Genomic DNA, 17,493 nt, shown 5'->3' on the forward strand with positions numbered 1-17,493 from the left:
GCGTAAGTCGAATACTTATCTGTGCGAAAAGACTATTATGTCTGAATTTGAAAACGTAAGCAAAAAGTACCCAGACGGATGACCCGATGTTTCCAGTTATAATAGGAACATCTGATGGACACCCTACTGTCCCGTGATGCCGAACTGGTGATGTTCCTACTGTGTAGAACATGCTTTTTATACAAATGCGACTCAAAAGTGCGTCACGTGGGCTTAAAAGAAAGAAGAAACAGTGACAATACAATTTCGCACAATATCCATAAATTAAGTTTAATCAATGTGCGGAATACGCTTCACGCTTGGGGAAATGCGCGTTGTAGGTGTCCAGTGGTTGGCACTCAAAATACTGCATGCTTCTCAGAGTGTACGAACTTGGCCAAGGAGGCCGTGTAATTGGAGTTCCTCCAAGTCCACACTTCAGCACCGAGCGCTCTGAAGCTCAGCTAAAGGGCACAAGGAGGCGCTTGGGAGCTCTCTTTCTTCTGGAACCCGAGATGATAAATGGGACACTGCAGCGGAGGTCCCGTTTCTGGAGATAAGCCTTCCTCCGGGTTCACTTCCAGCACTGCTCCTGCTGTCCGTCGTCAAGCGCTCTTCATAGTTATCGGGTCCAGGTGTGTTTGGGCAGAGGTGTAAAGGCCTGTCCGGATACCCGTATTTGGAGTCTTTGCGCTTGACTTGTATTTGGTCCAAAGAGGTCAAATGGGCACGAAGACCACAAGCGTGCGTAGAACTTTTGTTTATGTAGTAGGACACACTCGTAAAACTGCAAGTAACCGTATTTTAATTTTGTGCTTTGCACTAATGTATACATTCATTTTCAGTACTAATTATGTGACGGAAATCAAACTGCAAACATCCCTGCAGTCCGGACCAATTAAATGTGCACTTTATGCTACTATATATGTGTATATGACGTTAGTACTGTTTGTTTCCAGAACATGATGCATGATGGGATACGCTCAGCCTCGAATACTGCTCTGAAGCGCTATTCTTAGGTTCTTATATACCGGAGTGTAGATTTAGTGTGCATTAAGGGCTTTGCATACACACTTGAAAAAAAAAAACAAGCGTCGAAAACACGTTTTCATTGAGTAGTTTGCGTGAGTGAAGCGTAGATGGTGTTCAGCAGTTCAGTGAGGTTTGGGGTGTTTGAAGAGCCCGTTTGTGTGAAATAATGACCATGTAGAAAAATCAAGAGCCAAGAAAGTCCAAACAAAACAGAAAAGAGACACAAAAATGGACCTCGCTGAAGTTTCTAAAACTTTCTTCAGCGACACCAGTGCTAAAGATGTGAAAAAGACACAAAAGGTCACGAAACCTTAGAGATGGCCTTTAATATCGTCTTGACTGAGTTTCTGACAAAAGAGTGAGAAGCAGATTCTGTTATCTATGAAACCACTGGCAGATGTTTTGATAGACGACATTTTAATTTGGAAGATAATAAGCTGAAATGAGTCCATTCTACGCAAGCGTTCTTTGTAACAAATGGTGGACAGACACCTAATGGAGAAATATATTTCCTTTTTTTTTTTTTTTTTTTTTTTTTTTTTTTTGTCCTAATGATAATCTTGCGTTTCATAACGTTTAACAAAATGAACTCTAGCATCAGCTGTCAACATGTTCACTACCAGCAACGGTTACCTAATCCGCCGTGCGTGTTCGTGTCAGTGTGTTTTAAGCCAATCAGCCGGAGAGAGGTGTCCCCGCCTCCCGGACCGAGGCCATCTTACGCCGGGCTCCGCTGTGGCGCGGCGCACACATACGCCGTATCGGTTTCAACGCTGCTGGCGGGGCAGAGGTGAGCGACTTGACGCTGTCATTATCACGCGATTAAAATACGGTTTTGTAAAAGTTCGCGCTGTTTCGGGCGTCTGTCGCGGCGTCCCGGGGCCTGCCGCTCGCGCGCTGGGCTGAGGCTCGCGCTTTCTGAACCGATTCCAAGCGGTCGTGCGCGCGGTTTTATCACGCGCACCTTCTGCGAATGCCATTTATCGGGCGCGCACGGGAATATAACTTTCATCGACGGTTGTTGTTTACGCGTTTAGCTACGCTTTTCTACAGATTAGCGTCAAGTGTCGGTTTAGCGTCTGCGGGGCTGAGCGACCCTGCAGAAACTACTGGATATCATACCCGACAGCGCATTTTAAAGGCTTTTTTTTATTTATTTAGGTTTTTCCAAATGGCGTTTAAGAGATGATATGCAAATGAGTTTATGGCTTGGACCGATCCATTGCAATTGCGCGCAGCTCACGCTACTTTCCGTCCTGCCCTTTTGCTTAAAATGATCAGATGATGTCAAGTACAAATCTATTTGTTTTTTTTTATGCGTTTTGTTAAAATAAATGCTTATTTTGTCCACAGCAAATGAAGCGGGCAGAGAGGAAAAGTGGGCGTTTCTGACGACTTGCAGTGAAGCATGGATTACGAGAGGAGGTAGGTCAAGAGTCCGTCAGCCTCGCGGCGTTGCCCTCTTTTCATGAGGACTTGCATTTAACCACTCGTTAAACGCGAAATGTTTTGACCTCATTGCGTAACCTCATGCTGTTAAACCTGAATCTGTGAAGGAGAAATAACCGACGTGAAGTCTTTAACGTAGTAAAGATTGTAGGTTAGTTACTAAACGCGGAAAAGTATTTAAAGGGGACACGACGTGAATTTTATTATGTTCCTTTTGTTAACTTATGATATTACTAAAGGTTTTGTGCACGAAAAAATGTAATAAATACATGGAAAAATGTATTATCTGTCTGCGTAAAACGACCTGTTTTAAGGGGCGGGTTTATTTAGGCTTCTCCGTCATCGGCCACTGTTACGATTGGCTTACTTCATTGCACAGGAAATGGGTGTTTGGTGAGAAGAACGCTATCTGTCCGCGTCTTGCTCTGGAGGAAGTGTTTATGCAGATGTTTGTGCATGTTGGCATATGCTTGGTTCCTGACTGGAGCGAGATTGTCGCACTCGCCGTCGGATCATTCGAGATTGAGATGGGGTTTGTTTCTTCACGAGCACAGATGTAGACAAACGCATCATTGCATCGCTTGTTTATTTATGGACGTTGCGCGATAAATGTGTGCCGTCAGAATGAGAGTCCTTATAACACTTTATCAGTTGTTTGGACTCTCGTTCTCGTTGAAGCGCAGCGGATCCATTGCTGATGAAGCGATGCAGTGCAAAACTTGTTTGCATCTGTTCCAGTGAAGAAACATTAGATGCTATCTACATCCTGGATAGCCTGGGGATGAGTACGCTTTCAGTGAATTGAGCGAACCGTTTATTAATTGTCTGTGTCTTTTGTAGGGGCGGTCGTGGAGATCGGATGGGCCGCTATAGGAAAGATTCTGACGATCATGACTATAGGGACATGGACTATCGCGGTTACGGGCAAGAAAATAGACCGAATAGCAGTTTAACAAACGTAAGACCGCAAGAGCCCGATAGTAGTTTTGAAGGCATGAGAGACTTTGCCTCGGGTAACTTTTCGACTAACCGACCCGGATTCAGACAAAAGGGAAACCACGGATCCGAAAACGGCCCACTTGGAAAAAGCCTCCTCCAAAGTCCCCCCAATGAGAATATCCACTCGGGATTCCAGCAAGACGATAAGGATTATGAGTTTGAGCCAGAGACGAGTGCGCACAGGACGTATAGATCAGGACAGAAGGTCTATCTGGATGAAGGGACCCCGGATGAAGGTGAAGAAAACGAGGACGACGCCTGGGGCAGAGTTAGAGGGCGGCACGACTCTCAGGGCGAATACGGTGCAGAATGGAGAGCTGAGGAAGACAAACACGTCAGACACGCGCACAAACAAGTTAGTACATTTATCTCTCCGCGATGGTTTTTGTTCTCTACGAATCGCGAGCTTGCAATCAGTAAATCTTAATTTTCGTTTACTTGCCGTCACTGTATGGGCATTTGTATCGTACCTGAAGATTTCTCTTTGTTATTAAGAACTTGAGAGGAGTAAAGCGTATACCTATGATGACTGTCTTTGTGATTAGGGGTTTCCCGATGAATCTCAACTAGCTAGGGACAAAATAAGAGACGGAAGGTTTCATCCCGCTCTGGAAATGTGCCAGGAGGAGGCCGAACCCCGCGACCAGGACTACAGGTCTGATACGGAGCAGGTCCAAAAACCCAGCAACATTGTCATGCTGAGAATGCTCCCGCCAAATGCAACCGTTAACGAGGTTTGTCTTCATGTTATTTCTTGATTTATGAATGCAGACGGTTCGTCTGTGGCATGCTGTTATAACGAAACAAAAATCGAATTTCATTTACTTGGCAATAGAAATCTGCGTGGCAGTTGGCGTAATAGTTTGGATGCATATCATATCATGCTACATTTAAGGAATTAAATACAGAATTTAAAGGAGTAGGTCAGCCAAAAAAAAATAAAAATTGGCTGAATGTGTGCTCGTCCTCAGGCAATCCAAGATGTCGATGAGTTTGTTTCTCCATTGGAACCGTTTTGTAGACATTTAGCATTACATGACATCAGTCAGTCAGTCAGAAAAAAAGTCACAATAATCCACACCTCTCCAGTGCATCAATTAACTTAATTCTGAAGAAACAAATACACAGAGACATTTCAAAGAAATAAACATGTAAAATCGAGTCTGAATCAGGAGAGAAATGTGCAGGGATCGTGCACCATCTCACTTTCACGAGAGTTTAATTGATGGAGTGGCGTGGATCATTTCGACTTTTATCTCCATCGGTTGTTTTGACTCTCATTCTGAAGACACCTATTCACTGCCGAGCATCCACCGACGCGCAAATTATATAACGCTTTCCCAAATCTGTTCAAACTCTCTACGTACTCGATGGTCTGAGCGCGAGTAAAACATCAGCAGATTTCAGCCACGAGCTCATCATTTTGCTTGATCTTTAGATTCGGGCTCGACTGCAGGAGCAAGGGATCCAGCCCAGAGAGGTTCGCCTCATGAGGAACAAGTCTTCAGGTAAGAAAGCTCTACTACGGGGGTTTCTTTTGTACCCCAGTCACTGACCTCCAAGTCACTCTTCCACTGCCTTTCGTAACGAGCCTTAACTTACTCCTGCGTCTGCCTAGTTCAGCGTGTCACGTCAGTACAGCCTCGCTCTTCTTTCTCGCTTTTCTCCTGGCGTAGCGGAGTCGAGTAAACGCGCCGTTTAATACCGGCGCTCGGAAACCTTCAGGTGTGCGTTTCTTTGTTTAAGCCATCACTGATTATTTCCTGTCCTCTGTTGTGCGTTACCGTTTTCTTACCGTACCCCTCGTCAGACTATTCACACTGGCGCACAAACACAACCGTTCCGAGAGCCAAGCTTGTTTCACGAGCCCTGCCGGCCTTATCCCTCATCTCACTTTGATTGCTTTTGTCCCGAAGTCTGGGGAAGATCTCGCACCTCGCATCGTGTAAGTATTCTGCAATGGCTGTGCTGAGAAGACGTGCGGCTGACCATTTCTGGCTTACCCTTAAAAGGTTTTTATTTTTTCATTTAATCGCATGGCTATCAAGGCGAGTCGGTGTAGGTTAATTAGTTTTAAGAGTCGAAGATGATTTGAGAATTGAACTTTTGGTGTTTTAATGGAATGCCAATGCAAAAAGCGTTTTAGGAAACTTTTCCTAATGCATAAAGGAATAGAAAATGTGTATGGCTTTACGGCTACATAACTGCGTTCTCTGCGTACAAGAAATGCATAAGATGACATATTGACAGGCTAAATGAACTACTCTAGTTACGTAACGGAGGCCCAGTGTCACCCTAAGGGAGAAAACCTTTCACCCGGTGCTAAAAAAAGCTGCGGCGAAACGTACAAGAACGATTTCTTGGAAAGTAGTTCTTGAGCATCTACGGTACGATGCTGCCAATTACACGAGTCGGCACGAGTTGTTGTGTGAAACGCTTGTCCCTCTTTTACACCTCGAAGAAGAGCAAGCTTATCTTCTTGAACGGTGCTGTTCCCCGCACTATTTGTGGACGTTTGAAGGCAAACGGTGTATTTAAATCCTCGATGTTGACGCACTATCAAGCGTTTCTTAATTTTTTCCACCCAGTTTATGTGTCGGTGGCACGAACGTGTTACGGTAGAAGATTAAAGTTCAAGGAAAACGATTGACTTTTAAGGCATGTGGAACAGCCGTAGACCACAGCGTAAAGATCAGTCCGTTTAATTTGAATGAATTGTTAACGGTTCAAATGCAGCGTCTCTTTTTAGCAATTAGATATGTAATATTTTCTTTCAGTAGGACCGTATGGAATGCCTGTAAGGGCTTTATTTTTAAATCCAGTGTAAGGAGATTGGCCGAGACCAATCCAAATGTTTTTAAAAGGACAATACGAAAAATGTCAGCAAGGATTTAAAAAAAAATATATATATTACCACAATACAGTAACGTAATAATTCAGATTGCTGTATGTGCTTGAGAGGGCAATTCTTCATAGCAGGTCAAAAACAATGAAAACCCTTTATAAGAGCGCTATATTATACGCGGAGCCGTACATCACTGACAAGCTATGGAATATCACAGGAGATTGGTTTTTGCGACGACGAACACGATATTTCGTAGCTTCTCTGTGAAATAACTGCCGCTCCATTTGAAAACGGGTGACGAAGACTGTGATAACAATGATAATAATAATAATAATAGTTTGAGCGTCAAATCAGCATATTGGAATGACGGCAATTTCAGCTTTGCATTTATATATATATATATATATATATATATATATATATATATATTTTTTTTTATTATTATTTAGAATTGTATTATTGTACAAATTCCCGAAAGATTCGAACGGTAGTGTATATGGTTCAGGTTTTCTAATAATTGTTTTGCGCAATTAATGTTTTATTGGCTGACGTAAAGAGGGACAGAAACATCCATCAGTTTAAAGGTAGCAGTGTGATGATTGGTTAGAATACAGCTTTATCTCTTTCTACCATCATTTTCTCTCTCTCTCTCTCTCTCTCTCGATATGAAAACACTAACCCCTCATTGCGTTGTTGTTGTTCTGTCATTGTGGCCCGGCGACGGCTGTGTCTCCAGGTCAGAGCAGAGGATTCGCCTTCGTCGAGTTTAATCACTTGCAGGAGGCCAGCCGCTGGATGGAGACCAACCAGGTCACTTCACACTGCACACACGCATACACACTACAAGTCCACACGTGTATGGATGTGATATACCCTTCACGCCTGGGTTCCTTATGATTTCACAGATTTCGCCATCTCTTAAGAATGAGGTCTGTCTGTTGTCTGTTGGGCGTTTTATGGAAATGCTGGAGTTCCGAACAAATTTATCTCTCTTTTTCGGTCAGCTGTAAGACCTAGCGCGAGACCCGCCCTATATTTCTCGTCTCTCTAGTTGAATCCACGTGGCTTTAAAACGCGTTTCTGAAGAATTCCAACAAAGCGTGAAGACGAGGCGACGTTTGATTTTAAATTATTACCAGCGAGTCCATAGATTAGCCGCCCTCTATACCGAAAACCATTGTACACGACAGCCAGGGAGAAGTTATTAATAACGCGACACAATTTGTAAAGGTATTTATTATTTTGAAGTGTACCTACCTCCTCGCTGAAGCGCCGTTTGCTTATTTTGTCGAAGAAGCACCCGCTCGGACGGGAAGGGTTTGATTGACAGTGGTGTAAACCACAATTGTGGTTTAATATTTGAATATAATCCGATCGAAATAACGATGCCTTTGTTTCGTGAACGGACTGCTGGCAGTCTGACGGGATTTGAAATGACTCTACTAGCCCAGATAGCGATCTTAAAGATGCCGGGAAATGTTGTTTTTGTGTTGGTCGAGAACGACGGGGCGCTGTATAGCAAATAATTGAACGCGAAACAATATCTAGCCGTAAATGTTTTACGCACAGAAGCACAGGGTCACGTTGTTTGTCTTAATATATCCGACCTCTGAAGCGCTCAAAATCGGGTAACTGGATAGCGGTTGGTTTTCTTGAAGACTCTGGTTACGTTAAAGATGTTTTATTAAAGGGATACTTCCTCCAAAAGGACAATTGGCTGTTAATGCATTCGGCCTCGAGCCATCCGAGACGCAGGTGACCCATGTGTCCTACCATTTATAATGAGGTCTTGTAAAGCGAAATGACGCGTGTGTGCAAGAAACTGAACTGCACCGTAATCCAGAGAGTCCACGTACCGTGATTTGTTGAGCTATAATATGTACTGAAGAAAAAGCTCCTCGAAGATGTCTTTTTGGCTGGGGTTTAATAATAGTCGCAGGTCATGTGGCTGAATGAGTTTGCTTTTGTGAAACTTGTGTCTCTGCTTTATTTGTGGCTTATTGTGGGGTTCAGGGTGGGCAGGAGTGAGCGTGACGCGTTTTTGTTCCCCTGAACGGGGGAGGGTGAGGCTTCTGGCCGGAGAGGGTGTCCACACGCACGCACGCTCTCTCTCACGCGGGCCGGCGCGTCTTTCTGAGTCCTCTCAAGCTGATGGTGATATCTGTCTTGCTCTCTCTCTTTTATCCAGTCTTCTCCTCCCCTCTTGTGTGAGATGAGGTCTCAAGTGCGCCGGTTCCACCCCGAAAATAATATTTACCCTCTTTTGTTCTTTTTTTTTGTTCTTCCTGTGTGTCACTTTCAGAGAGTTCTCACTATATTGGGACAGCGTGTATCCATGCACTACAGTGACCCAAAGCCCCGCGCAAACGAAGACTGGCTGTGCAATAAGGTAACTTTTGCAATGTTCATTTAAAGGGATGGTGCGACGTTGCTAAAACGAACGTTATTTGTGCGTTATTTTCCACAGGCTGTACATTATTGTTTGTTCTCCAAGCCCCGCTGTCCCGAAACGTATCGATGGTTGTTTGTTTGATGTGAAATGGCGTCACACGAGCCCTTTAAAAAAGAAAATTGTATCGTTTACCGTCATGTAATTTCCAACCCGTATGGACGTATTTTTTGTCCGTAAACTTTGAAAAAGTTCATGAAGAAATTGAAATAAAGACTTCCGAAGAGACGCTTTAAGATGGCATTGCGTGATGGAACACATTTGATTGGGGCTTTTATTTGCACACGAACGGTCAATACGTATAGATGGAGCTCAGATATGTATCGTAAAGATATATTTACGTACTGCAGTTATATGTATGATGCCACAAAAACGGAGCAAGAAAAAAACCTCCAAGTCATTTTAGTATATCGACGAACGTTTGTCAGAAACCAATTGATTGCAAAGACTTTTAGGGCGGAGGGACCAAAAAAGTCCTACGGCTTTGGAATGACATAAACGATGGCCTATATGCAAGTTGTCTTTTTCCCCAAACGTGCGTTTTGATTTGACAGTGTGGAGTACAGAACTTCAAACGAAGAGAAAAGTGTTTTAAATGCGGAGTTCCAAAATCAGGTGCGAATTCAGACCGATTGGTTGCAGTTATTTGTCACGGCATACGGCAGAATGAACGTAAATGTAAATCCTTGTCCATACGGCCCTTTGTTTTTCAGAAGCCGAGTTGAAACCGCCTCTGGTGCCAAAGAGTTTACCTCTGGGGCAATTAAAGGACTCGGCTCGGGGTTTACTGCCCCTTCCTGCCATATACCAGACAGCAGCTCCACTTATCAACTTGAGCTCCTCGTCCCCGGCTGCCGAGGTGGCCAACGACAGTAAGTTATACATACATTTGTAGGCACGGTTCAGTCCAAAAAAATCGCATTTGCTGCTAATTGACCAAAATCTAGAACGGCATAGATGTGAATAGTTTAGAGAGTGAAAAAAATCATATTAGGCGATACGAGACGAATCCCAACGGCTCCCGATGATATGTTGGGGTCTTACGCAATAAAAGGAGAAACCAAAGTCTGGAGTGACGTTGGGTTTGTAAACGGTTGGTTCTTTTGAACCTGATCTTTTTCGACGCACTAGTTGAAGCAGTCCGATGGGACCGAAATCCCAGCAGCGCAGATGTCCAATTTACTCGAAGACCGGTGAGCCTGAAGCGTGAACTGCGGAAATGAAAGGTTTGATGGTAAACGAAGCTAACGAAGACGAGGTTATTCCCCCAAAAAAGCTTCTTTTAATAGTCTACTAAAGCGAATAAAAAGGCTGGCCTGGGGGCGAGCAAACGAACGGCGAGTTTTGATGTAACGCTTTCCTCTGGGGGGCGACGCTTTAGCACCGTGTTTGCATCGATCCTCTCCAGCTCTGATTTTGAGGAATCTGGGACCCCACACGACGCTGGAGGCCATTTTGTCGGCTCTGGCCCCGTTCGCCGCTCTCTCGCCTTCAAATGTACGGCTCATCAAAGACAAACAGACGCAGCTCAACCGGGGCTTCGCTTTCCTGCAGCTCACTACCATCGTGGTAAGACTCGCTCCTGTTAGGGCCGCGTCGTCTAAAACGCGGGCGTAAGACTAATAGGAATTGTGCGTTTCAGGAGGCTTCGCAGCTGCTTCAGATCCTCCAGTCCCTGCAGCCTCCTCTCTCTATCGATGGGAAGCTCATCTCTGTGGAGTTCGCCAAGGGCTCCAAACGGTAAGAGTTTGCAGTAGTCGAATAGGAAAACGCAGCGGGGCCACGCCCGCGAGGGACCGTTTACAGAAGACGTACAGAATTGACCGGTGTCTCTGTCTCTCAGCGACGTTTTCCTGACGGACGGGAATCGGGCGAGTGTGGCGACGGTAGCGAGTACAGCTATAGCCGCAGCTCAGTGGGCCGTCACTCAGGTACGGCAAAATGACACGGTTTACAAGGAATGCGATTATTTTGTTTGGACACGCCTTCTCATTCAAAAAGCGTGAAACAACTGAAAATGTATGTCATATTGTAGGTTCTCTTGATGAGCTTGAAGAGGCGGTCACCTGAAATGGTCTTCACTTCACAGGTGTGCCCTGTCAGGTTTAATAAGTGGGATTTGTTTGGGTTTTTTTCTTGCCATAATACAAATTCCAAGTAAAGAAAAACAAGTGGCCATCATCACTTGAAAAATTGGGAAAAGTGTCCCCAAGTGCAGTCAGAAAAACCATCAAGCGAGGAGACACGGTGCGAATCAGGCCTTCATGGTCGAATATCTGCTAGGAAAGCACTGCTAAGGACAGGCAACAAGCAGAAGAGACTTGTTTGGGCTAAAGAACACAAGGAACGGACGTTAGACCATTAACTTAACTTGTAGTGATTATCGTTGAATGGACTGCATTTAATAAGAAATTGGTCACTCTCGTCATTATACATCCCTGTCAAAGTGCTTTGAACAGGACAATGACCCCAAAAACACCTCCAGGCATTTCAGGCGACTACCTCTTGAAGCTCATCAAGGGTAACGGCAAGAGTGTGCAAAGCAAAAGGTGGCTACTTTGAAGAACCTAGAACGTAGACACATTTTCAGTGGTTTCACACTTAATTTATAGTTAATTTACGCGTTAATTTATAGTTGCGATGCCTTCAGTGTGAATGTACAGAAAAGTCTTTGAATGAGAAGGCGTGTCCAAACATTTGGTCTGTACTGTATATATTGATATATATAGGAAAAAAATTATATATGCGTGTGTGTGTGTGGATAATTTATTTTTTAATACATAACATACAATGTTACATGTATACATGCATGTGTTGGAAGGTTTTTTTTTTTAGCTTCTTTTTAAGAAAAGGCCAGGAGACTCTTGATTAAAAGCAGGAGTTTGTTTTTATTTTGAAACGTTTAAGAAAATGTCCGTGGAAAAAATGTAACTAAAACATGCTAGGTTGAAGTCGATATGTTTCAAGGGGGAGGAGTGCGCGGAGGCGGAGAGCACTAAAAGAAAAGTATGCAAATGCAGAACAGGAATGTCATTGAAATGCACTGGTGCTAGAGAGCACACTCGACTTGGGACACGGAACCAAACGTTGAAGAACCGAAAGACAAAAGATTTATATGTACATGCTAAGAGCAGGAAGCCCGTGTTGAACCTTTTAGAAATATACACGTGATAAAGTGAAACGGTATAGTTGCGTAAACCAAAAATCCCTCCCCAAAAAATGGATATTGTCAACTCGGAGCAGCGCCTACACTGCCGAAGCGGTGACCTGTTGTAGTTTATCCGTGTTTTGTGCATAACATTGGAGAAGCAGAAACGAAAGGGATGGTCCACCCAAAACGGATTTGATGAGTGATGGCGATTTATTGTTTTTTGGCTAACCGATCCATTGAAAGGTCATCATTTGGGTCAAAGAGTTTATATATACTATTTGGAATGGTTTTCCTCCGAGCGGCTTGTGATTTATTGTTCCAGACGTCCCAGCTGTCGGCTGCGGCTCCGGCGCTGATCTGTGTGCGCACCAGCAGGGGGCGGCGGCGGCGGCCGCGTTCGGGCAGGAGGCCGCGCAGCTTCTCGGCGCAGACGCGCCAGCCTTTAAAGGGCCGGCGTCTGCGCCGCCGAGCGGCCGCGCAACGTTACGGGCTCCCGACGGAGGAACGGCCCCCCCGGGTATAAGGGCAGCTTCAGGAGAAGCGGGCGCTACGTCCGTACCGTCCCAGACCCAGCGCGTCACGGCTCCGACCTCCACGCAAGCCCAGCAGGTAGGGTTCCGTTATCGGCGTTTGTTGAGAAGCGGAAGCGTTAGCTTTTTTTTTTTTGTAGTTTTTTTGAAGCGCTTTACGCTGCGGGTGTTTGTTTGAAGGCCCCGGTGGAGATTGTTGGGAAGCCTCGGCCCGCGACCCCGAACCAGCCTGCCACGCCTGGAACCGCTCTGGAGTGCCAGCAGTACCGTGAGTACAGGACATTGTTACAATAGAGATGAAGCTACGAGAGTGCTTTTTGTGCGCCAAGAAAGCAAAAGTGGGCGACGAGGAACGAAAGTCACCGCAGTAGAGGCGGAGCGAGTACGACTGTGCGAATAATCCCGGCCACTCTAAATGGAAGTAGCCTGTCAATTGTTATTACGACGAGCGACGGTAACGGTCGTCACGTGAGAAATCCTGCCCGAATTATTGCAGCGTCACGCGTACTTGTTTGTTTGTTTGTTAAAACGAGGAAGAGTTTAGCGGCACAGAGAAATAAGTCAGCGTGAAGGAAAAGCGCGACTGCGTGACACTATTTTTTTGAGCGGAGACGACGGGTGTATATTTGAGACGAGCAGTTAATGCAGAAAAGCAACCAATCCCAACGGGTTAACGCACTTTTTTTTTGGTTCTAGCCGTAAGATGTTGTTTGTTAATGAGTTTTTTGAAGCTAATGAATGCATTTCCTCTTTCCTGCAGCTGATCCCGACGTGTCCACGTACCAGTACGACGAGAGCTCGGGCTATTACTACGACCCTCTTACAGGCCTCTACTATGACCCCAATTCACAGGTAACAAAGTCACGGGTACGGCCGGAGAGAGAGCCGGCAGTCGCGCGCGTTAGTCTATTGAGTAGGCTGTTTTTCTGACTAAAAGTCACAGGGCGGCGTTGTCGAGAGGTTGGCGTCGTGCCCAATCTCCCAAAGCAAAAGCGCAGTGACAATGTAGCGGCGTTCTCTATGGACGACAGGCGATTGGGATAGCATTTCGGTTTATTCCCACGATGAGTAACGGTTGTCACGGATGTTGACAGAGCAGAGGTCGCTGAGAGAGCCGGTGTTTTGTGTCGTTGTCGTCGCAGTACTACTATAACCCCCATACGCAGCAATACATGTACTGGGATGGGGAAAGACGCACGTACGTTCCCGGCCCGTCACGGACGTCCGACGACGACGACGACGGCGGCACGGACGGCGCGAGCTCCGAGCTCCCAGGCGCTCCCAACGGCGGCAAGGACAAGAAGGACAAGCCCAAGAACAAGACGGCACAGCAGGTGCGGCCCGGGACAGAAAGCCTTCCCGCTTTGGGGAAGGGTCCGTTGAGGTTTAGCGAGGCGAGTTTCCTTGTACTTTGCACTTGACTTTAGATCGCCAAAGACATGGAGCGGTGGGCCAAAAGTCTGAACAGGCAGAAGGAGAACGGGCGAGCGAGCGGCAACTGTCGAGCGACGACGCCGGGGAGGCCCGACGAGCGGCGGGAATCTGCCAGCGCCGACGCAGGCTACGCCGTCCTGGAGATGAAGGTAGGGAGCGAAGCTTTAGAATTGGCCGAACAAAAGAGAACCGATACGCTTGCGCAAGTGTCATTGGAGTCGATACAAAGTGCAGCGGTTACACTGTAAGGTTTTTTTTGTCTGTCGCTCTTTCTAAATGTAGCGAAAGAATAGGAAATGTGTTTTAAAATGGGCCCAAAAAAAGCAACGTAACGTGTTTATTTTGGTTCCTCTCCACAGGGCGCCTTGCTGGAGAGAGCTCAGATTGCGACGGAGCAGATGAAACATGTGGAAGAAAGAGAGGTGCGGTGTAGTAGTGTTTTTAGTATAGTTAATTTGATGAAGTGAAAGAAAAGGGTAAATAGAAAGGGCAAGACTAATAGCAAATGAAAAACAGCGTTTTGCTCAAGTAACGTGTAGCAATATCCGTCTCCTGGCAGAGTCCTCCTCGGGGTCTGGCGGCGGGATACAGCGGAGAGACGGACAGCGAGGAGGAGGCCGGAGAGAGAGAGGAGAGGCTGACGGACTGGTCCAAATTGGCCTGTCTGCTGTGCAGGAGACAGTTTCCCAGCAAAGAGGCTCTGATCAGACATCAGCAGCTGTCGGAGCTCCACCGGGTGAGCGTATATTTGCAGTGTAATGACGAGAGTGACCAATATGTTATGAAATGCAGAGACGGTCTCTGTAATGAATTTGACGTTAAGTGTCCCCAAGCAAGCGAGCCAGAGGCGACGGCGGCGGCAAGGAAACCAAAAAACCTCGGGAGAAACTGGACGCCCAGCACTTTTAAAGGCAGCTGTGTCAGGATCTGGTGAAAAGAGATGGAGAAAGAAACGGGACTAATATTAGCGTAGATGGCATTGTTTTTCCGACGTCACAAGTACATTGTATTGTAGGAGTAGCGTTCCCGGTTCCAGCAAATCAAAGTAACGCAGCCTAATGTAGATTGAAACCGGCAGAGTGTGAACAGAGTTAGGGAGATTGTTCCAGAGTTTAGGTGCTAGATAGGAAAAAGATGTGGCGCCCGCAGTCGATTTTGATATTGTAGGTATTATGAAACGGCCAGAGGTTTGAGAACGCAGCGGACGTGCGGGCTAGGAGCTAAAGCATTCGGGGCTTTATAGGTAATGAATAAGATTTTAAAATGTATCCGATGTTTGTTAGGGAGCCAGTGCAGCGTTGACAGAACCGGGCTAATGCGATCCTGAAGTTTGTTTGTGAAGCGCGCAGAACAAGCACCCAATAATCTAAGCTCGAGGTCATAAAGGCATGAATGAATATTTCTGCATTAGAGGTCGAAAGCGTAGGTCGTAATTCCTAAGTGACGATGACGAATTAACAGAGCAGCCATCAAGCGATCGGCTGCGTTGTAGATTATTACATGTGGGGTTTTTAGGTCCAATGATTAGCGCCTCTGTGTTTTCAGAATGTGACATCCAGCGTAGCAGCGAAAGCTCACACCACGACTCGTGATGATATCTCCCAGAGGTAACGTGTACAGGTTGAAAAGTAACGGTCCTAGCACCGAGCCTTGAGGAACTCGATATGATGTAAACCATGCTAAGGCGCTTCCTCTAATGCCAACATGGTTTTCTAGTGTATCCAAGAGAATGTTGCGACGGATAGTATGGAATGCCGCGCTAATGTGAAAGGTGTTTTGGCAAAAGTGAATTGTGGCTTAGTAATACGCATTGCTAACACGTTCATTTGGGCGAGTTTGAACAAAGCAGAAATTGTAAACGCGTAGCGAAATAACGTGGACGAGAACGAGAGCAAGTGTATAACCTTAGCTTACAGCGTAGCATAGGGATTCCCTCGGGCATACGGGAGACACGCACACACACAATTAGGGCGGCAATAAGCAAGCGTAACACTGTGACGTGTTTTTCTGTCGATTTGGCATGTAACGTTTAGCAAAATCTGGAGCAGAGGAGAGCGAGACAGAGTCGATCGGAGCCACAAGAGCGGTCGGAAACGGAGGTAAAGCAGAGGCGTATTTTTTTTTATGTGGTGTAATGAATTACTTTAACACGGTCGAGGTATTGACCTCAGGGCGGCGCTCTTCATTTCCTTACAGCTGAAGTACAGGGACCGGGCGGCGGAAAGAAGAGAGAAAGGCTCCGTCCCGCAGGCACCGGAGGCCAAAAAGAGGAAATTCAGTCCCACGTGAGTGAAAGAAAGAGTCATTGGGTTGAGGATCGTAACAAAGATGTTTTTATTGAGGCTCGTGTAATTGTTGCTTTTGTTCAGCAGCGGAGCGGGATGCGTCCCCGGAAGGATTTTCAATCACAGCCTGTTGGCGGAGTGACGTGAGGTGAGGCCTGTGGAGTTGTATCGGTGCGGTGCGGAGCGTGAGCAGAGCGCACCTGAGAGACCATCGTGAAGAGGAGAGCGATGTGCGGCGAAATATATATATATATGAAATGTCTGTGTGTGAGAAAAGCTAAGAGATTGTGGTGGATTGTGAGGAAACGGCTCAGGACTTTGAGAAATCACAAATAAATTGCACAGTGTATACATTTGAGCGTTGTGATTATTATTATCATCATTGCTTTTCTGCAATGCAAGCAGTGATATATGATGAAGTCATATATGTATGTATAGATATGTAAGGAAGAATGTTGCATTGCGTGAGTGTGTAAGAGATAGAGGGGAGTCGTGGTCAAGGCAGAAGGAAAACGCATGGCTCACATCCCAGAGTAAACTCTAAACTCTAAACTCTAAACTCTAAACTCTAAACTCTAAACTCTAAACTCTAAACTCTAAACTCTAAACTCTAAACTCTAAACTCTAAACTCTAAACTCTAAACTCTAAACTCTAAACTCTAAACTCTAAACTCTAAACTCTAAACTCTAAACTCTAAACTCTAAACTCTCTAAACTCTAAACTCTAAACTCTAAACTCTAAACTCTAAACTCTAAACTCTAAACTCTAAACTCTAAACTCTAAACTCTAAACTCTAAACTCTAAACTCTAAACTCTAAACTCTAAACTCTCTAAACTCTAAACTCTAAACTCTAAACTCTAAACTCTAAACTCTAAACTCTAAACTCTAAACTAAACTCTAAACTCTAAACTCTAAACTCTAAACTCTAAACTCTAAACTCTAAAACTCTCTAAACTCCTAAACTCTAAACTCCTAAACTCTAAACTCTAAACTCTAAACTCTAAACTCTAAACTCTAAACTCTAAACTCTAAACTCTAAACTCTAAACTCTAAACTCTAAACTCTAAACTCTAAACTCCTAAACTCTAAACTCTAAACTCTAAAAACTCTCTAAACTAAACTCTAAAAACTCTAAACTCTAAACTCTAAACTCTAAACTCTAAACTCTAAACTCTAAACTCTAAACTCTAAACTCTAAACTCTAAACTCTAAACTCTAAACTCTAAACTCTAAACTCTAAACTCTAAACTCTAAACTCTAAACTCTAAACTCTAAACTCTAAACTCTAAACTCTAAACTCTAAACTCTAAACTCTAAACTCTAAACTCTAAACTCTAA

At 45.1% G+C, this 17,493-nt stretch overlaps 1 protein-coding gene across 10 annotated transcripts; it reads left to right on the top strand.

Annotated features, from left to right (window-relative positions):
- Positions 1 to 1,657: 1,657 nt before the first annotated feature.
- rbm10 (RNA binding motif protein 10) lies at positions 1,658 to 16,506 on the top strand. 10 transcript variants are annotated; one of them, XM_043224869.1, is made up of 21 exons: positions 1,658 to 1,801; positions 2,365 to 2,436; positions 3,301 to 3,814; positions 4,005 to 4,193; positions 4,898 to 4,967; positions 7,041 to 7,114; positions 8,607 to 8,693; positions 9,308 to 9,368; positions 9,467 to 9,625; positions 10,396 to 10,493; positions 10,597 to 10,684; positions 12,227 to 12,513; positions 12,615 to 12,702; positions 13,195 to 13,286; positions 13,577 to 13,768; positions 13,862 to 14,017; positions 14,228 to 14,290; positions 14,428 to 14,604; positions 15,902 to 15,967; positions 16,065 to 16,153; positions 16,238 to 16,506. In XM_043224869.1, the coding sequence occupies exons 2-21, from the start codon at positions 2,420 to 2,422 to the stop codon at positions 16,293 to 16,295; spliced, it is 2,625 nt and encodes an 874-aa protein (XP_043080804.1). In that variant the 5' UTR covers positions 1,658 to 1,801; positions 2,365 to 2,419; the 3' UTR covers positions 16,296 to 16,506. The 10 variants fall into 10 exon arrangements, 8 of the variants coding, with proteins under 8 accessions (XP_043080804.1, XP_043080807.1, XP_043080808.1 ...); XM_043224871.1 differs by having other exon boundaries at positions 1,659 to 1,801; positions 16,241 to 16,506; XM_043224872.1 differs by lacking the exon at positions 15,902 to 15,967.
- Positions 16,507 to 17,493: the final 987 nt, after the last annotated feature.

Source organism: Puntigrus tetrazona, chromosome 23, assembly GCF_018831695.1.
Source record: "Puntigrus tetrazona isolate hp1 chromosome 23, ASM1883169v1, whole genome shotgun sequence".
NCBI classification, from domain to species: Eukaryota; Metazoa; Chordata; class Actinopteri; order Cypriniformes; family Cyprinidae; genus Puntigrus; species Puntigrus tetrazona.